The 21803-nt window shown below is 35.1% G+C and overlaps 1 protein-coding gene across 3 annotated transcripts in view; it reads left to right on the top strand.

The window, feature by feature from the left end:
* PLCE1 (phospholipase C epsilon 1) overlaps nt 1–21803 on the top strand; it is a 163685-nt gene that overhangs the window by 49270 nt on the left and 92612 nt on the right. For all 3 annotated transcript variants that reach the window (XM_055807694.1, XM_055807699.1, XM_055807687.1), the window contains exon 3: nt 20235–20523. In XM_055807694.1, the coding sequence (XP_055663669.1) occupies nt 20235–20523 (289 nt within the window). The remainder of the gene's footprint in view (nt 1–20234; nt 20524–21803) is intronic.

Below are 21803 nucleotides of genomic sequence, written 5' to 3'. Positions count from 1 at the left end.
TATATTTCCCCTAATTATCTTAATTCAGAACGGTTGTTATTCCCCTAGTTTACAGTTTAAATAGAAGCTGCCACTGGGACTGGAATGATTCTAGTAAAGATGGGCGGGCATCTTTTCATTAGTATCTCCCATGTGAAAGTGGGGCTACCCATTATAAAGAAAGTGGTTTCAATGAAATGAAAGAACAAATTTGTCATGTAAGATGTTGATTTTTTTAAATATAAGCAGGTAGAACATCTGTAGACATTTCTCTCTGTTTCCAGTAAAACATTTGGCAGGCCGGCTAAGGAAGAATAGCTGGTTTTTGTAACTTGCAGTTGCAAGACATGTATAATGATAGGGGATTTCTTTGAGGAGCTAATCTGTGCGGCAAACCTCAGCATGGCTGAAGTATATCCAGCATGTTTTCTGTGGGAGAGGTATCTTTAAATATTTATGTGATACATCTCTACCAAAGATTTTTGATTTTGACAGATGCTGTTCAGCGGAGTTAATCAGTAGCTAGAAAACAGAAAGCAAGAGTGTGTGTAGCTACTGTGTTGTTGTTCTACGTAGAAACACGCTCATTACTGGGTGTAAAGTATGCAAAGAGACTACAGCTATTCATCTCACTGATTACCCACACAGGCTGTCTTTCCAGTGTACTTGTTCTGTTGCCCTTTTGCTCAAACGTCATTGATCAATCCCTATTTCCAGATAATGTAATGAAATTGGTGTATGTGGAAGAGGTGTTTGCCCTGTCATCTCATGCTTGGGATTTCCATGTAAAGACTTCTGTTAGTATTGATACTGTGAAAAAGGGTTGTTTTCTAGACACAAATCCTTTACAGGAGAACAGAGCCATATCATAGAATATCCTGTGGTCATGCTTTGTCAAGCAAGGGTATATTTTCCCTGACAATAACAGGTAAGACATTTCTTCTGGCTTCCAGCACTTGAAGAAATAAACCGCAAATTGGTATTAGGGAATTTTGGGTACCAAACTAGGTGTTATAGTATCAAGGCAATACCAGAAAATCAGTGATTAAAGACAAATTATTTTTTCTAAAGAACAGTTCTCTGTAGGTAGTTGTTGTATGATATTTCATTATTTTTAATAAAAGTAAAGATTCTGTAGAAAAAGAGATACAATATATTCCAGAAGGTCTTATTCAGCAAAAACATGCATGTGAAATAGTCTTTGCTTCAATTCTGGAACAGTGAGAAAATTGTAGGCTCTGGCATTACAATACAGTACTTAAAATGGCTTTAATGTACAGATCTTTGTGTGTAATGACAAGATTTTGTGCATTTTTGTAAAATCCTTTTATCAAACTCAGCTGTGTCCTGTTATTTTATATTACTTACTAGATGACATGTTAAGTTTCCTGGTAAGTATTATTAAAACATTTTTTACAGTTTTTTTCAGAAACCATTATATCTACTTTCTGTGGATAGGAGAAGTCAAAAACAATGGTCTCTCCGTGGACCCTTTTTCTGTATTTGTTGCTGGCTGTCAATTATTGTAAGGAGACACTGGAGGAAGCGATCAGGTTTTATTGATAGTTTAATGTTTTGCATGTTGTTCACTTTCCCAACACTCTAGCATCAAACTGTAGCATGTCTTTTCATAGCTTTTCTTCTGTGTTAATTTTTCCGTAACTCGTATGAGAAGGTATTTTAAATTAAGACAGTAAGCGGTGAGTTGTATTATTTAAAATATATTTACAGAAGATACGCAACTGTCACATTTACTTCATGGTTTCTTCTACTCAGTGGCTTTCCTACTTTTATCATTGCTACCTTTATCACACATTTCTTTTTATTTTTTTCTTCCTCTGCTGTGACTCATTATTCTCACCTATCATTCCTTTTCAGTCAGTGTTTGTACACACATGAAGTTGGTCAAGAACAGTATTTGAGTATAAGCTAGATACTAACAAGGCCCACTTATGCGATAAAGTTACCCAGGTTACCAGGTACGAATTTATTCAATTTTATTTGAAGTGTGACCCACTTTAAGGAGTCTTCCTGTGGAGTGTAGGGCACCCAGTGTGCTGTAGTGCTTCCATGGTGGCTCCTTCATCTGTACTTTGAAAGAAAATGGATTTGCAAGGCTGCTTATTTCAGTTCCTGCACTAGGAAAAAATCTCATTCATCCCCTTCCAGTTCCTCTGCGGCCCTCTTAAAGTAGCATACAGGCACCCTCGGAATTTTTAGTTTGCAAAAATTACTTGTGAAACAGGCCTTTTCTTTCTTGGTTGTGCCCCCTTGTGAAGAAATATGGTGGGTCAGTAGAAAAAGGCATCTGCAGCAGTGTGCGGCAAACTCAGCAGTATGCTTGGGAACTGTTTCAAGAGGACAGTAATTAGAAATAATTTTGGTTTTATATTATTTGGCTCAAAGTTTTTTTTTTCCTATTGATCTGTGTATTTTCTGCAGTAATTTAATTTTATTAGTAGCTTAGAGGTGAGAAATCTAATGTGGGAAGAATTATTTTACTTACAATGAGTTTACATCATGCCAGTGACATTATTTTCTGAATTTATAAATACATTTTCGAAATTAATTGATTGCTGACATGATAAAATATTTTTTCTATAAATTCATACCAGGAGTCTAAGGAAGTGCTTTCCAATAAATTTAGCATTACATCATTTCATTTGTAGTAATGTAAACACAAACTCCAGTATGTCAGCAAAATTAAATATTAAATATTCCAGATTTTATTATCTGTCTGTGGTTAAACTAAAATGCTTACGGAGTTTTTACAATGAACAGATTTTCACTGACTGTTGAAAAAGTAGACTTGCAGGAGCTACAGAGGTGAGGCAGCACCATGTGAAATGCAGCGGCGGGATTAAGATTTGGCAATGTACTACTTTTCTCTCCAGGCTCTTAGGCAGTCTCTGTAGACAAGAACAGACTGTCATCTTGTATTGCTGAAAGCTAACTTGCAGTTTCTGCTTGTGTCTGTCTGTTTCAATTCCTATACCATTTTGTCATTTTTCCTTCCAGTTGGTATGATATGGATATGGTGAAACACAAAGGCAAAAGGTATGGTTCATGTAATATAAAATATAAAAAAGTGTTTCTTACTGCAGGAGTAACAGGAAGGCTTTTCTTCCTCAGAGAGAAGAATGTAGTGCTGCAGAAAAATATATTCTTTGTATATTAAGCAGGATATTTCTTACTGGAACATGCTGCTTTTTCAGTCAGTACTTACCCTGCAGATGTAAACAATTAGTAATTTCTAGAAGTCTGTGTTGTTTCCTTTTTATTTAAATTAGACGTACTGCATGTGAATGTTTACTAGCTTACTGTATTGAACCGATTGTAAGGGCACTTACAGAATTTTAGTACTTAAAGTTAAAATACTTGGATGAACTTCTGTCTACTTGTTTTCTTAGTTTTGGGTTCTAACTATAAATAAAGTAATATAATTACAGGCTTTTCTTTTCTTACTTTGTTGTTTTGATAAAATACTTAGATACAATTAATGAAGTTGGCATTAAACCTCCCAGTGAATACCTCACTGTTACTGTAAATTGATGAAGAAATATTGCATGTACAGCAAGGATTTATAGAAAAAGCTTGCTATTTTTTTAGTGAATTATGTTGAAGTCATAAAGTGAATATATAAGATCTGTTTTTTTGACTATTCAGTAAGAATATAAATGAAAGCAAACTCTGTACCTGTCACTTCACCCAGTGTAAGCAATAGAAAAATGTTCAGTAGAAATACAATCAGAATGACATTTTATTATTATGTATGTTTTTATGAATATTGTTTTGTCTTTCTCATCGTACGCATGTGAAATTAGAGGCAGCTCACTACACGATAGTGGTGACAGCGAGAGAATTTTTTCCTTTTCTCAAACATATGTTGTACATTTAAATAGTCAAAAAACCTTGAAAATTGTGTAACGTTCAAGTGTACTGGACTAGTCTTCCAGTAAAGTACTGTGTTTGGGATTTAAACTGTGAACAGTGCTTTTGAATTGATCCAAGCAATTTATTGTGTAGGTTGCTTAATGAGGAATCCAAGTACCTACTTGTAAAAATAACATAATAATGTTATTTTTTTGTAAGTAAGCTCTAATGATTAGTAAGTTGTGTTGGTTATACTTAATGAACGCAAACTCTGTATCTCTGTGATAGCTTGTGCTATTTTCACTTACATAGCAGGAGGAGTTTTACCTCTCTGATGCTTTTGTAGTTCAGTGTTGTAGCTTTACTGTGTTAAAAGCAAATAGGCTGGGAACATTGAAGACCTCAAAGCTCTGTCACAGTAACGAGCCCGAATATCTACTTTTTTTCTTTGTGCTGCTATGAAGTGATAAAACAAGAAGTAACTGAAGGCTGATACATTATGAATAGTGTTAAAAGTCACATAACACTGTGATAATGTCTGGCAGCATTAGGCTGTGGGTCTTACTTTCCCAGGAGCCGAATAAATGTATAGGAAGATAAAATTTCTGTTTTAAAGTGTGTACACAGTGATAAAAAAGGTGAGCTGTGGGTTATACAGATACAGCATATTATTAAATGACCATATTGATAAGTAGCATGAATGTGAATATGGGCTTTTTCTGATGTACGAGTAAGTCTGGAGGAGTAACACCCCATGAAGAAAGTAAATACAGAGGTAGCCAGTTAGGAGATAAAAGAATGACTACACTAAAATGTTAAACTACAGTCAGACCTTTGTCCGGTACGTATTGAGGGTGCAGAGTTATCAAAACCATCTTAACTTAGTTTATGGAATAGTATTTGTTGCTGTCTTTACTCCTTATTCGCTATTAATCATGGCCTCTCTCAAAATTAATTGGTGTCATTTTTGTATTAGCTACTTTAATAATACTAAACTGGTGCGATTTTATAATTCTGATAAGCGGCTGAAGTTCCATCATTGCTTCATTTTCTGTTTTTATATGGTCTTTGATAGATAAATCTTCATAGGCATTTATAGGCATAGGTCTTTGATAGATAAATCTTCATAGGCATAGGTTTCGTTATAGAAGACTGTATTAGTACAGTTTGTAGAGTAACTTTTGGAATATACTCAATTTTTAAATAGATTTAAAAGATGGAAATTACTTCTTTTCTCCACCACAGGATTGCCCTTTTCTATGCTAGTATTATAATAGGTTTATATATTTATGTAGATTTGGGGTTTGGTGAAACCTGTGTTATTAAAAGCGTATGAAAACTTTACCTTCAATGGGAATAGGTTGTCCTTGATATGTTACTGAGAAAACAAGTGTCTGTAAATTATCACTGCTCTTTTATTCTGTACTATAGTAAAGATCAAGTAGATCTATATAAACTTTATAAAGTACTTTTTAATGTTTTATTTTCCCTGATGCCACCTCAAGTTCTTATTGTAGTACTATTTTGAATAGAAAAGCTTCCTGCTTATTCTCAGAACAACGCTACTGTGACAAAAATGCTCTCTAAAGATCTTAAGAGTTTACTTGTCAAGTTTAGAGCATTTGAGGCTTCAGTAAAATGTTATGCTACTGCTAGAGTTTCATGGAAAAATACACTGCTTTCAAGGTTTTTCTGTCCTATTATAATTATTTTTGCTCGGGAGTTAACTGAAACATCCACTACAATTATTCCTCCCTCAAGTGCATGAATATTTTATTTTGTATGTGAAAACGGTGCAGTTAATTCAAAACAAATCTCTACTCGGCTCTCCCAAAGCTAATGAAGGGAACTATTTCTCACTAAGATGAAGCTTTTGAAAAAGTTTAAAAAAAATCCTAAATTGGGCATGTGTAACTATAGATAAATGAGTAAAAGTTTTTTTCAAAACTGTTGTGATGGTATGAAATAAAAGCTTATAATAGGAATCTAAGTTTTATCCTTCATTTTGAGAGGTTAAGCATACACATAGGTCACTTATGCATATAATTCAGTGTAATATAATTGCAATTTATAAAAACGATAGTACTGAACAGAGTGGCTATGAATTTTGGTAAGAAAGCTGTATATACAAAGAGTAGTTGAAGTTAATGCTAAAGCAAAATAAATCTCATGGATGACTAAACTGTAGTCCCTGGGTCTGTAACGATCCCCAGAGAATAAGGAAAGTTAATTTAAAATATTTTTGTTCTTCTGGTCTTAAGCCAGATGCCTTAAATTCTGAAAATCAAGCCTCAAGTGACATTCCACTCCAGTGGGAAAAGAAAGGAGAACATATACTCTTGTGCTGCAGAATCGTATTTACTCCGTTCACAATTGAAAAGTGTGATTTAAATGTTGAACTAATGCTCTCTCGTTCCCACTCCATTGTTTGGCCATTCTGTCTTTCTCACTCTTATTCTCTCTCTTTTAAAGCAAGCATATTTTAAAAACCATCTTCTAACTCTGATGAAGGAATTGGAACTTTTGAAAATTGCAGAACATTAGATTATCGATTTTATGCATTTCGGGCAAGTAGAACTGAACTGGAAATAAAATTAATAAATCATTGTCCTGTGTTTAGATCTTGGAGTTGACTTCCACAACTCCATTTGGAGACAGCAAAATAAACTCAGCAATATTAATGTAAGCATAGTTTTACCATCATTTCATCTTTTTAGCAGATTCAGATGAAACTCAAAAACTCTTCCAGTAACAATTACTTCGGTAAATACAGTTTTATTCTAGTATAAAGTTGTCTTAATATTAGCATGGCTATTAGTGTGTATTAGGTATCCATTATCAAAGCTGTCATCAAATACAAGTAGTATGTGAAAATTGAATGTACTGTGTGAAACAAAAGAGGAAATTACTTCTTTAGGTCACTCCATTCTATATTACTTGTTCACTCTGTCTCCTTATCTTAAACTTTCCTAAACTTTAGATACTTTCTGTAGATACAGCATAGTCTTCCTTAGCAGCTAATGACTAGGGAAGACAAATAGTTTGGAAGGTACTACATTACTGGTTCAGGATACCAACATCAGTAGAATTGCTTCATTCTACCATGCTGCATTATTGTGTTACTTTAGGTTTCAGCCAAAAATTTTCTTCTAAAATTTTACAAGATAGTACTTTTTGTGTTTTGGTTATCATTGTGCGGTGTGTTTTGGTTTTGGTTGGGTTTTTTTTAGGATAGTTATTAAATGTTCATTGTGAGCAGTGATGAATGAAGACTCACTTTTTATCAGTAAAGATTAAATGTGTAATTTAAAAATTAGAGTATCAATATTCTGCTGTTACTTTGGGCAATGTTCAAAACTTGAATGGTGCATTTTCTATTTCTAGGTAATAAAAAAAAACCCTTAAAGTGGAAAATGCCTCTATAGAACAAAGTTATTTTGTTTCATGAAACCATGCTCTGTAGCCTGACTTAAAAGTCTATTAAACAATTCAGTCATGAAAACTCTGAGAATTTCCTGGCCCCTAAGTACTATCCAAAATAATCTTATAATTATTCATGTGACCCTATGAACCCAACAGCTGAAGTACAAGCAAACAAATAGGCATGGATTCAGTGTCTACAAAATTAGAAAATGAGAACTAGATTTCCTGTGCTAAGGAAAATGCTCCAAGTTGCTCTTCTGTTAGCTATATGCCATGGGTAGGACGCATGAATTTTACAGCTGTAGTAATATGCCTACTGATCTTTTACAACAATATCAGTTATAATTGGTTTTAAATGAAAATACTTAGAGATACAGCAAGGTTCTGTTGTACTTTATGTTTATGTAATACTTATGTTTCTGGCTGTAGATATAAACTGTAGACTGTTTCAGATGGATTTGGAAATATCTGCCTTTCAATATAAATCCGCAATGTATGGTACAATAAAATACCAATATGAGTCTCTTTGACGCAAATAATAATAGTGATTGTATAAATATGAAGACGGTTTTATTACATGTACATTGTCTTTGAGCTTTGGCACATTTACTCTGAGCTTGAGACCTACATAAGCAATTCTAAGGAGTTGCAGGGATGCAACATCGCACTATGTAAAAACTGAATTAGCCAGTGCAGTGAACTTTAACCCTTACCATTGGTTATTTTTTGACTTCTAATATCAGAGACACAGGAATGGAATAGGCTATATGCTTTCTGAATCAGTTATGTAAGTATACACGTTAAAATGTTTTAAAAGAACAGGTAAAGCCAGAGTGTTGTAGAAGTAGTTATAGCTAACCTTGGCAAATAGGTAAGATTGTAGGATGACAAACTAAACATCATTTAAGGACTGATAAGTCTTCGACAGACATAATTTTTAGGTTTTCTGTTTGGTTCTTTGTTTTTAAGATGGTCTTTTCTGGCTCTTAATTTTTTTTCTGTACTGTGGGTCACCCCTAAAATCTTACTGTCAATTTTTAGTTCAGAAATATGCAACTAAGCTTATCTTTCAAAGTTGTTTAAATAATCAATTCACATGTGTGGGGATGCAGTTATTTTTAAATGTATGAGTTCTGTGGAAGCCTTTCCTCAGATGGGAAGATTATAGTTGTTAATAAGATACAAAACCATACAGATTTCTAGCTGTATCTGATGTGTGTGGATTTTTGTTTGTTCCTCTAAGACTCACTATTGCTCCACATGTAGAATAATAGTTGAGGGAAAAAAAAAAAATGTGGGAAGGGGTCTGTTGGGTCCTTTGCATTGACTGTTTGACATTCATGTGTCTTGAAACACGCCTGACACGTCAGTGTTTCGGAAATGAAAAAGGTGGAACATGATGCCCATTTAAAACCTTACATGACCCAATTAAAATAATTAATTCATGTTTACCTTTGAAAGTAAGCCTTTAAGGATATATTAAATAGAGTTTTCCGTGGCTTCTGTTAGTATTTCTTACTGGTTTTTACTTGCATTTGGGAAGATCAGAAATCCATTGTAATAGTAGCATCCCATTACAGTTTGATGTTCCACAGTCATACAATGAAAGGTGACATTTAGAATGAAAATGTGTATCTCTTTTGAATTGAAATTATTCAATCATGGTGCATTTAATATTCTAACATCTGAGTGGTTTGACTGTGAATTATTTCGGTCTGCTTTCTGACATGGAGTTTTAATTCTAATTACTGTCTAATTTAGATAATGTACTTAGCTACAGTAAAACTTCTATCCTCTATTGAAAAGTCAACCTGATAGTCTTTTTCTTGTTTTAAGCACTTTTTATATCATACCTGAGAAATTTTATATGAATAGAACATTTCTGGTTTTCGTCAGTAAGAGGTATCAAAAGTAATTATTAAAATATATATTAAATTTTAATACAATTATAGAATAAAAGTATGTGTGGAGCATATACTTTTATGTTAAAAACTCAGCAGACCATTTTGAAAGCTGATAACTCAAGAAATTCCAATCCATGTGGTTAGTGTTCAAGAATGTGACCCACATCAGACTAATAAAACTCCTGTCTTCTCAGTAAATAAAGGTGTGTATTAGCCTAGTAGTTATGTTTAGAACAGGTAGTTACTTTTAGAATGAAGTTGAAATAATGCAGATGTTTAGGTAGAGTATATTTAATATGCTGTCTTAGTGACTAAATAAATGATTCATAAATTAATTTGTTGATAAAAGTTTGGAGGAGGTGAATAAGCAGTCATTTAGAAAATATGAGTACTGACTGCATGAAGAATTGACAAGAGCAGAACAGTTAACTTAGTATTCTGAGCTAAATTTCTGTTAAGTACTAGAAAATGTAGGATTTAAACTGAAGAAGTTAATGAGAACTTAGTAATCAGATGACAACTAATAAGAAAAAAAATCTTTGCATACAATTTTGTGCCAACAGAAATATAAATAGCTGACCTGGCTGACCAGAAAGTGATATTTTTGGCCTTTTCTGGGTAAGATTACAGAAGTCTCTCTCACTGGCAAGGGCATTGTGTCACGTTCCTGAAAAGTGATGTGAAGAGCATCTATGTAGCGTTTGGTGTCATCCTTTCATTTTCTCCTTAATGAAAACAAAATTTCAAGTAGTTTTGAACAGTCTTGCAAATGACACTTAAATGGTGTCTTTTGTCGGCCTCCATTTTATATCTTAAGATGATTCTTCTTAGTAGTTTTTTGGATCTGAAGTGTATTTCCTGCCATGAGAAGTAACAAGCACTGTTTTACTACTCCTTCTCCACTGGACTGACAATTCTTTAAGAGCAGGACTTAATGGGGATGGAGATGCTGTGGTAAATTTATATCACACTGCTTTTTCTGTTTTCCAGATCTGTGAAGTCTAGCTTTCCTTTGGTAACGGCTGTTACAATAATGAGTACTGTTACCTTACAGAAATGGGAAATTAGTAAGTAATAGCAGCCAAGTTTTATCAAAAATAAAAATGATGACTTATTGAAAGTTTGGGCCTGCTGTTACTATTTCTGGTCATAAGTCAATCCAACTCTCAAATGTATTTGGTTTTTTAAAACTGTATCATCATTTTGTTATCACCACAAATGAAAAGTTTTCCCTACTGAAGACATTGGTCATATACCAGAATTGAATGGGGATGGTTGATATAATTTCTGGAGAGTGTTGAGTTACATTTAAGGATTGCCTCTGCGAGACAGTTTGATCCTCATTAAATTCAATTTCTGCTCCTTGAAATGATCTCATTCTTAACAGGATGCAATTAATTTGAAATATTGGCTGATGAGGTAATGCACATTCTGTAATTGCAACTGAAGCTGTAGAAAGTTCACAGAACATGGGTTAATGAATATTAATATTTGGGCACATCTGTGCTTGTTCGCTCTTTTGGCAATCTTCCAGCTGCCATCGATGCTGCTCCCTGCGTTACCAGGGTGAATTAATCTGTTTTCCTGGGTGTCCTCTGCTGCTTTGTGCCATGTTGCCCCATTACGACTTACTGTGTAAAATCTGATACACTGAAAAAATTGCTGTTGCACAAGTGAGCATTATTGCTCTGTAGCATGGGACTCTGTCTTGTGCTCTGTCCTGGCACTGTAAAGACGCACATCTTCATCACTGAAGAGAGCGGGAAAGTTTCAGAAGCCTTTGAGAAGAGATATTGCAACAAGGATATTGATGAGACAGTTGCTGGAAGGGTGACCAAAGGGGACAGGTCACTGCAGTGTTTTATCTAAATTATTAGAACCTGAAGCTCATTTACAGAAAAGAAAGGAAAACATCTGTGCCTCCCACAGTGAATGTGACACTAGACATTATTAGAAAAGCTGTGAGTGAATTGGAGTTTGTCATGAGTGTGCTAGAACAAGCGTTGACTCCTACGACAGAGATGCCTGAAGACCATTATTCCTTTTCTGTGGTGTGTTTTTCCTTCAGATGTGTAAGTGGACTGGACTGACTCCGCTGCATGCATCTCATCTGCCAGTCATACACACCTTGTCCCGGGGAGGGCAACTTCCTTTTGACTCGGTAGATTTATTCCTGTTGTAAGGGGAAAGTGATAGTATGTGCTAGCCTGAATCTTAGCGTTGTTGTCCCTGTCCTGCCCTGCCCCCCTTCCCCAGTTTCTGGGCAGCAAGGGCATAACATATGCTGTTTGCTCCTTTTACTCACTGCCTGCGATAGTAAATCATGCAAGCAGAGATCTTCTTTAAAAATCACAATCTTGTCAAATGCATTGAAAAAAATGCACACAATGCAAACGCACCCACCCACCATTTTATTGTACTTCCTTTCTTTCCTCTTGTACCCATTCGTTCTGCTGACTGCATTCAAAGCATCCTCAATGCAGTGACAATTAAGTTATTTCTGCCTCAGCTATCTGCTCAGAAATCTTCTTTGTCTTTCCTGACTGGTCTGCTGCTGCAGTAAACAAACCTTTTCATTTCTTGTATTCTCAAACTAGTTCCTGGTTTTCTTCTTTATAGTGGCCAAGACAAATGCCACCTGTGAACCACGCCATCCTGAACATACCTGAACCACCCTATAGTAAATAACTGCATTTGTCAAGTACTGGGCAGAATTGCAGCAATCTTGATTACTGTGTGCATGTATTTTGAGCAAGGCTTTCTCCCCACACCTCCCAAGACAACAGTATTCCTAGCATGTTATGAGGTGTGTTTCAGATTGTACCTTGGTGCACTGTATTCTCTTTATTTTCTAGGCATTTTTTCAAATACAATCCAGCCTTTCAGCAGACTAGGGATATTTTAAGGAACATTTCGAAACATTTAAGGAACATTACGAAAAGTAGCATCTCAGCAGTAAAGATACTCTCTTTAAGCACCATGTGAAAATACATAGAGCAAGATGTGAGCAAATTTAAGATGTAGAGAATGCTGTTAACCCCTAGTGTTCTGAACAGTCTTTGCACAATTACATATATTTCACTGCAAATGTGTGTTTATAGCTCCAGCTTTCTTGCTGATGGTTTGCTACTGCTGTTGTATTTATCACCTACATATAGATTTTTCCGAGGCTATTTGTCATCCTGACATACTGTAGGAGATGGTGACCATGTCACACTGCCTAAACAGTCTTTTACTGCTATTTCTTGAACACAAATGCAAACATGCACCAAATAACTCTTGTTTCAGCAGAAGTTCCTTCAGATGATGACTCCTGTTGGTAAAGCCGTAGGCAGGCTAGATGGCAAGTGCCATTAATGAAACTGCTGTCAGTTCTGCTTTGCAGGGCAGTCATTGGCTTACAGAGCCAGCTGAAGGGTGACATTCAAATACATCTCCAAAAACTGTTGAGAATGAAGGGTATCATGATATGTAACCCTTTGTTTTGTTTTGTTTTGTTTTAATCTGGGATGGTTGTTAATACTTTAAGAATGTTGCCTGTTAGCCAAAAAAGATAGATCATGAGATGCTGGGAGAGGATTCGTGGGAATTTTTGAATTTGACCTCAACTTCCAAAGCTGCAGTTGCTTCCAGATAGCTGTGTCCACATTTGCTACAGCGCACCTAGGAAGAAACTCTGCAGTGTCATGTCAAACAAGAAATCAGAGAAGCTTGGGATAGGTAGTGAATCTCACACAAATTTGAGTGAAAGTACAATGTACTAAAGCTTGTGGATGACTGTCGTTATTCACTTCATCTTGAACAGTAAGTCAGGAATGGAATAAATTAAAAAAAAAAAAAAGCCTGAAATTAGCTCAGTTTCTCAAAAGAGTTTCTGAAGGCTTCACCTGTTTACACCTATTAACACCTATTGTTAATGTCAAAAAGACGTATCAACAAGTGAACAGAGCTAAGAAATAATCCTGACAGAGCAGACTTTTCTGCTGTTCACAGCATCATCTGTCAAACACAGTAACATCCTTTAGCTATGAACAACCTGCGTAACCGTTTGAGATGTGGGGCTCTGGCACGTCATCTCAAGAATTTTAAGTACATGATAGAAAGACAGCTATGTGCACTGTTCTAGACATAATGGAAAATCCATTCAGTGTTTAATGTATTTCAGTTCTTATCACTGATATGTAATTGGAAATTGTTACAACAAATTCATATTTTAGGGCATGAATTAAAGATTTTCATCTTCCTGAAAACTGGAAAAGTATACATACTAAACTTGTGGCACCCCATTGTCTGTCTTCTTTGAAAGTTGTGTAGGGATGGTCAATCTTTGATTTTTTTTTTTTGGTGCAGAATATTTGCAGTGATACATGTTTAAACCCAATACCTGGTCACCTCCAGTCTCTCTTGCTGTTATTTTCTTTATTTTTTTAAACATAATTTTGTAACTGGAACCCTTGGAATCCATACCATGCATAATAACATGAAGCTTCTGTCTTGAAACAGATTCACTTCTGTCTTGAAACAGATGGTGTAAAATCGTCAAAAAATATGGTGGATTTATCAATTTGTTTGAAAGAAAAGTGCCTGTGTATATTCTTAACTTTGCCAAAGATGTGACTTCTTGCAGGGGAAGTTTGAGGTGTGTGTTAACTTGCTGTTCAATATTAAATATTTTTTCTTTCAGGCATGTCTTTCATCTTTTTCTTGCAATTTAATTAAAATATTTTTCAAAATTTTGATTGGTAATAGGATACAGCCATTTTTGCTGTAACTTCTAAAGTTTTCTTTTATTAAAAGAGTATTTTTCCCTTGACATTGCAAAGATCCATCCATACAGACTCTGATTTCTTGCTGCCACCTTAAACAGATTTTGCGGTGAATTTCTCTCCAGAGATGCCTGAGCTTTGTGAGAGCAGAGAGAGGAAGCTGATGGAGGAAGCACTGTAACTAGATTCTGTAGTGTTGTAAGCAATAAGCATGCACAAACAAGTAAGCTTTCTCAGAAATGGGTTCTCTGGCAAACAGTGCTGAGAAACCGATAATTTGTTTGGAGCTATCTTAGGTTGGAAAGCTGCAGTGCTTTTCTGGAGCAGGCGTTAAGAGCACTGTCCAAGTGTCTTTGTACCTGTACTGTTTACTCAGACTAGATAATTGTAAATTAAAAGTGGAGAATTGACTGTACAAAATAGTATCATTACAATTTTTATTTTTCCACAGCAGGAATTATTTTTGAAAATACGAAGTAGATTAAAAACAAAGTCAGTAATTATTCTGTATTGGCTTAGAAATCTGTATGAGTTCACATGACCTGATTTTAAATTGCCAGATGAGTGGCAGACCTTTCTTCATAGATTGGTCTGATTTTCAGCATTTCTGCAGATTCCAACTGACACTTATTTGTTCTGACATCTTTGAAAATCAAGTGGTTAGCAATTTATCATTCTTCAGAGACTAATTAAGTGACTGGTTCTCTCATGGTGAATTAGATCAAAGGATAAATGTTAAAAATAATAATGTCCCAAATGGCTTTTGGGTTTGTAGCTAAGAGAAGTGTTCCTTGGGCTATGGCCTCACTCTTGGTTAGACAGACTAATATTGGGTGGTATTTTGAAATTAATTAGATAAACAGTTTTTCAGGTAAGAATGTTGGGAAATGTAATTTATTAATAGAAATTTAATTAGGAAATTTGTTTATTTCCACTACTAAAATAATACCAATTTTTCAAAAGATAATATCAGTAAGGAGTAGTAGGAGAATGTTCTTTCATTTTTGTTTTTAAAAAAAAACCCCGACCCCACAGTGTCCTTAGAAGAAACTGGCCAGTGACAAGTGCTGGCTCTAGGTAGGCAACATCTTTAGTAAAATGCATCTCTCAATCTATTCTGCATTTTTAGTTTAGCAATGAACTTGAAGCGTTATGGGTTAATCAGCATGGGTATGGTCATAACTTGAATAAGATGAATCTAAGAAAATCCAAGATCTTTCAGAAAATGATGTGACTATCGGCATCACCTCTTTTTTTGATTTGATTAAATAAATGCTCTGAAGTGTGATGTTGGAGTGCCATTTTGGAAGACCTAAAACTGAATTATTGACTAACTGTGCATTAATGCCTGCTTTGTTTGTTCTGAGCAAATTCTTATTCTGGTTAAGTGTATTTCCTTTTTCAGCCCTGCTCCCTTCCACCCAAATTCACTTCACATACTCCTTTCTTTCTGCCCAAAGTGCTTTTTTCATAGCAGAATGCTCTTGTATTCCATGTCATAGATAATTTAATTCCACTTATGTGGAATGAATGCAGGTAAAAGCAATTGAAACAGTCCTTGATGATGACATCCAAGAGATCACTGTTAGCTTCGTTTGCTTGATATTAATGAGGGTTTTCCAGCAGTGCCAAAATGAATAATCACCATCAGAATTTACTCATTTTACTGAATTATTTTTTTGGAACAGAACAAGTATGGAAAGAGCAGCATTTCCTGTGATGTTATTAATTGTGTTTAGGCTTGTGTGTTCTGTAAAACTTTTGTGTTTTCAAAGGAGATATTTGAGTGATCTTCAAGACTTACTGTCCTGGGAGTTATTGTTTGTTAGTGTACCATTCTGTCTTACAGGCTTTCAAAATATGCAACAAATTAAGGCTCTGTGTTGCAGGAGTGCTGTACGTGGGCTGTCGGCAGCCCCTCCGTAAGATAAATCTATAGGTAAACAGCCAGGAAATCAGACTAAAATGCATAGTACCAACCAAACATATGGATGAATACACACCTCTGACTTCCCACTGTTTCATTTTGATCATTTAGGATATGATTGGTGGAGGTTTTCAGACAGAGTTTGGACAGATGCTGGTTATAACCAACGTGGTGAATTTTTAAAGCCCCATTAGGGCCTATTTTTGTAGCATAATAGCAATATGCATTATTTTTTGTGGCTGTTCTTTACAATGAACTTTTTGGGTACACATAGTCTTTATAATAAAGTTAGAAAAATTAAGCTATATTCCTAATAATGGGAATCTTTGGTCTGTGTGCCAAGCAGCTGCTAGATGTTTGACAAAGTGATAATATGCTCCCAGGTTCTAAGCTAAATACCCGAGGCAGGAAAAAAAAATATGAAAGAGAAGCAAAAGATTAAACAGGAAGAGATACATGACATTTGAAGTAAGAAATCAAAAGAATTATTTTTATGAACTGCTCTATGCAGTATTTCCAGTACAGCAGCATCCATGAAGTCCAGAATCATTTTTGGGGAATATCTGTCATAAACTGTAGGGCAAAGAATGGCTATGATGTGTAGGTTTCTGCCACTCTCATGTAGCAATCCTACAGCAGCGTGTGTGGAGAAAATGTCACAATGCAATTCGCAATTGTAGTGATGATTAAACAGAAGAAGAGATGATTGTAAGAGAAAAATGCGGAATAATTTCAAGGCCAGCATGAGTTACTTGTTCTTACAGTTATTTTTAAGGAATATCTTAACAAAATATGTCTGTTGTCACTGTAAGAAGGTTTTATTGCCTGAAGGTTATCAATAAGTTAACTTGCATATACCATTTCAAGTTACTAGAAGCAAAACTGAGGTTTTTTTTAAAGTAAAAGTTTTGATGATTTATTGCATATGTTATTAAGAACCGAAAAATCTGTTTTGTTTCAATTTATTTTCCAAATATGGATTTGATTGTAAAACTACAAGGATGGAATTTTGCCTGAATTTAATCTTTAATGCTAATTTTAATTTTTGAGTTGGAGGACGTGTTTTTCTTCTGTAATATTCTGGAAAACTTTCTGTTGCAAGTAATTTTTAATTTCTTTTTACTTACCATTAAAATCTCATTAGAAAAAATAAAAGAAAGTAAAAATCTATCAAAGCCATAGTATACTTCATTGGGGTACTGGTGTATTCATATATGGAGTTACCTGTTTCAGCTCATTTCTTACTTTAGAAGTATCGTGGGGAAAAAAAGAAACAAAAGTATTAGTATGTGTGCTTTTACTGTCTAAAGTAAATACTGAGGTACTATAATTGCATGTAAATTTTACCATTTACATGTGTGCTCATTACAGTGGTGTAAATAAGAAAGTTCACCCTAAACTCCTCCTTGTAAGCATCAGTTCTTCACACTACTTGAAAATAAATTTGAAGTATGGTTAATATTGTAACACTTTTAGATCCAGATACTGTCGTCAATTTCTTGAGAGTTACTGCTCAGTATCTAGTATGTGAGGTAACACCACATCATTGAAATCTTCAATTTGATATAGAAAGCAAAAGTGAATGAGAAGCAATACACCCTTGTGAATCATTGTTTTTTGACAGGTAGCTGTCAGTTTAGTGTTGCATTTTACTCTTTTTTTTCTTTTTTTTTTTTCTTTTTTTTTTCTTTTGGTTCAGATGCATTTTTAGTTACAGTAATCATTCTTTGGTAGTGATGTAGATCAATATAACTGGATCTGCCAGGATGAACTGTAAGACCTGGCTTGCAATCAGCTTTTTGTCTCCCAGGCAAAATCAAGTTTCACCAATTGTCTGGTGGCATCTCACTGAAAGGTGATTTCCCCTATCCATTACCTAAGGGATGTGTTCCTGTTCTGATTGTTTCAATTCTTTTCAGTGGCTGATAAGTATACACATTGTAAGTCTGTATTTTTTGTAACTTCATCTGAGGGCAGCAGAATAACAGGTTCAGAGCTTTAACACATAAAACCAAATAGTATTTGAAAATGTTACGTGAAGCGCAGCCTTTGGAGACAGCTAGTGCCCTGAAGTCTACTTTATACAAAAGAGATTAACACCATTATTCTATGTATAATCTCTCCAGCAAAACACTGTCGCCTATTTCTGTCAACAAATGATTTCTTTGGTTTGGCAGCTGAAAGAAATTTTAGTTGTGTAGGCAACAGAACATGCCTTTATAAGTTGCAGAACCCAATTTAAAAAATATTTTGGAAGGTAACTGCAGTTTTGAGAAGTTAAATTATTTTCATTAACTAAATATTTTTTTAAACAGGCTAGAAAGACTAATTATGTCTGCTGTGTGTGACACAGTCATGCATAAGGCATGTTCACTGTTTTACAGTACACCTTTTGGAAAGGTGTGTCCTTGCAGACACTTAGCTGATTAAAAGGTATGCACGTATCCTATCCAGGTAACACATGATCTAAGCGTGCATTTTCGACCTGAATAATAGTGGACGTGAGCAGTGTGCTCACTGAGAGTCTTAAGAGTCCATAAAACTGTTGTATACCAAAGAAAACAAGAGGCTGAAGTAAAGGCTTAGTATTCTAGAAGCCTTAATTTTGGGAACTTTGGGAGGCAGGGATAGGGGAGATAGATACCACAGCATTTCACTGTGTAAAGTATCATAGAAGCCATATTTCTAATGGACTCAAGTTATAAAAGTCAGTCAGCATGTGAAAGATTTTTTAATGTTAATAAATAAGTACTCTTTTTCAAATCATTGAATTACATTACATTACTAGCTGATTTGTACTGTTTTTCCCAAGAAATTGTTAATACAAAAAATAAAGCTAAGATAAGAAACACATTCTTTAATAAATACCACATTGTTTTTGATTTTCTGGTTAATGGCAAAAAATAAATAAGAAGTAAAAAATGTGCCAAATTTTGAATTTAGTAGCTGAATCAGATCACTGCCATTCTCAGTTTCCTTACCTGGATGAAGCAATTGCATTCACAAATTCTGTTTGTAGAGGGTCAGATACCTTGTAGGAGCAGGGCATTTGAACCCTCCTCACTTACGTGGCAGGGTAAATGCAGGTCTTAGGGCAGAAGTGGATGTGTGTGCAGATCCCTGTTCTTGCTGGGAGCAGGTTCTCACCTTGGTTACATGGTTGGGCATGTGTGTGTCCTGTGGTGAGGGGGCTTATGCCTCTGAGATGTGCCATGCACAGACTGTCCAAAGAGTTTCTTACCGTTTGACTGAGCACATGTGCTTGCATTGTAGGACTGAATGCGGTGTTGATGGATAGCTGTATTCTGTTTATATGTGGGGAAGGATGGCAACTAGAAACAGACCATTAATCGTTAAGCCATCAGTTCATTTCTTGTGCACATCTACAACCCCATGAAAATGGTCTCAGCACCTGTCCTGGTAACAGTTATAATGACCTTTCCTATATTAATTTTTAGTTTGGAAGTTTACACTTTGTAATTACAAAGAACAGATCACTGAAACAAATTATTAATGTCAATCAGTAAGTCAGCGTACAAGAATGCAAAGAATCAAGTCTCTCCTTGTATACTAAAGGAAAAGATTTCTTCCAGATTCTTGCTTTGATCATTAGACTCTTTTAAATAAGCAAACATTACTTAGTTGCTAAGCCACAGACTCAAGTTCATTAGTGTGTTAGCACAAATATTGGAAAAAGAGTACTAAACCAATATTAGATAGAGGACCTGTGCGTAGGCTGGAAGTAATGCAATGAACGTGACACCGGAACGTTTTGAAAGATTGCTCACAGTGATTAAAACCATTTCTGTTTGCAAAAACTCTCCCCACTCAGCAAGAAAAACTGCAAACCCTGAGCAGATCTGTTTTTCTGCTACTGATACTCATAAGACTTTAGTGGAACTACAATAGATTTAATAGTCTTATAAATAATTCTGTGTATATTCTTTATTTTAAATGTTGACCAGATATATTGATTTAGCTGTTTGGGGTTTGTTGGGTTTTTTGGTTTTGTGGGGGTTTTTTGGTGTGTGTGTTGTTTGGTGGGTTTTTTTTTTTGTGTGTGTGTGTCTAATGGTGATCCTTAGAACTGGTTTTCATTAAAATGCCTTTAACCATGCATTGAAAGCCAGAATGCCATCTTATTTAAATAGCCTGTTTGGGAACCTGACTCAAAATCTTTACAAATCAGTTTTGGGTTCAGAGGTATTTCAGGTTTAATGCATAAATGCAGCGTTCTAAAAGTGCCTATTTGCAGAAGCTGTTGAACTTTACAAGAAGTCATGCTAGTTTGGAATTTTTTGATGTTCAGTTTATTATCTTAAGGAAGTGAACTAATAATTCATGCTTTTGCATTCTTCACAGATCTTCAGTGCAGTGAGAGGAGAAGAAGGAGCAGAAGATATTTTTGAATATTTTCCTCATCTTCTGAGAAAGCTCCCAACATTTGAAACAGACTGTATATGCAGAGGTGATGGTTTTTGTGTAAAACCATGTGTAACAGGTGCTTACTGTCAATATCGTGCCACTTTACAGAGGACTGCACTCTCTAACTATATAACTGGTGCTTTACTAGAAGCAACTACATCCTTAGGAGCAAGAAGTGGTCTTTTAAATATCTTCGGAGGATCAACTGGAAGAACAATGCTTAAAGGTAATGATTAAATTTTTTTAACCCTGTCCACTTCAAATATAGGGTGTATTGCAAAATATATAATAGTATGTAATATTCTGTAGTTTATATACTCATATACGAAAGTAACAGATAAAAAAAGCTTTTCATTGTTTCAGAGATTTTCCTTTGCAATCATTATGTGTCAAAATAACTAGCTATGTTTAATAAAGTAAAAATGCATGCAAAACCGGAAAGATTCTTATTACAAAGCAGAGACCTTTTTGTGGGTTTTTTTTTGGTTTTTTTTTTTGTTTTTTTTAGAAACTTTCCTGTCTGCATCCAAAGTTAATGCCTAAGCCGTTGTTGTTAGGGTGTTTCTTCGTATAGTATTTCTCATTTACTAAGTGCTCCAGCTCATGGGTGACTTGGTTCAGGACATGAGAAAGGAGTATATACTCGGTGATTATTGTTGTCATTATACAACTAGCTGTCAGCATAGCACTGTGTGGTAAATACGTACAGTTCATTACTGATTTATTGCTGGTCTTTTCCCGGATCCAACATTTTTCTAGTCTTAGATCATTTCAGATAATGTAGGTGGTGTCTATGTGGAAAATTCCTATTGGAGGATGGGTGTTACATTCTAACTTTCCATGTTGATTGTCTTCGTATGCAATAAGATTACTGTTCTGTGATTTGGTTTGGTCAGTTTTGGAAGTTAGACAGGACAAAGGCATTCTTGGTACTAATTCATGACATTAGAACAAAGTTTCATACAGAATAGTAACTGCATTTAAAATTAATTTTTAATTAATGCCTAGAATATTTTCTAAGTACTCAAGCATTTGGGGATTTATCATCATCTGATATACTGTAATAAAAGGATGCAGTATCACAGTTGTACCACTGTAGAATTGAAGCATGTGGATATTATGGCTTGCCCAGGCTTTTACAGGAATATGACAAAGTCAGTACAGAATTCTCAGTGCAGTTCCATAACTAGTGCAGATATTGACATTTTTTTACAGGCAATTATATAGTTTGTGTTCCGATCAAGTTATCTTATTTTTATCCCAGAGTGGCCCTTTCTAGTTTTAATTAGTCTCTCTAGGTGAGCCAAATGGCAGAGAGAAGCACTAAAACAATATAAGAAAATAGATACAGATGGCAAACTGTAGCATCTGAGTGGATTTCAGTAGTATGTTGAGCAACATTACTAAGGTTCACATACTCTCATCCTCTGTGAGAGACAGGTATGTACAGTACAGTGTCCTGTTTTGGTAGGGTTTTTCCTTTTATTTGTTTGGGTTTCATTTGTT

Source organism: Falco peregrinus, chromosome 1 (assembly GCF_023634155.1).
Source record: "Falco peregrinus isolate bFalPer1 chromosome 1, bFalPer1.pri, whole genome shotgun sequence".
Lineage (NCBI taxonomy): Eukaryota > Metazoa > Chordata > Aves > Falconiformes > Falconidae > Falco > Falco peregrinus.
This window is presented reverse-complemented; position numbering and strand designations above follow the sequence as displayed.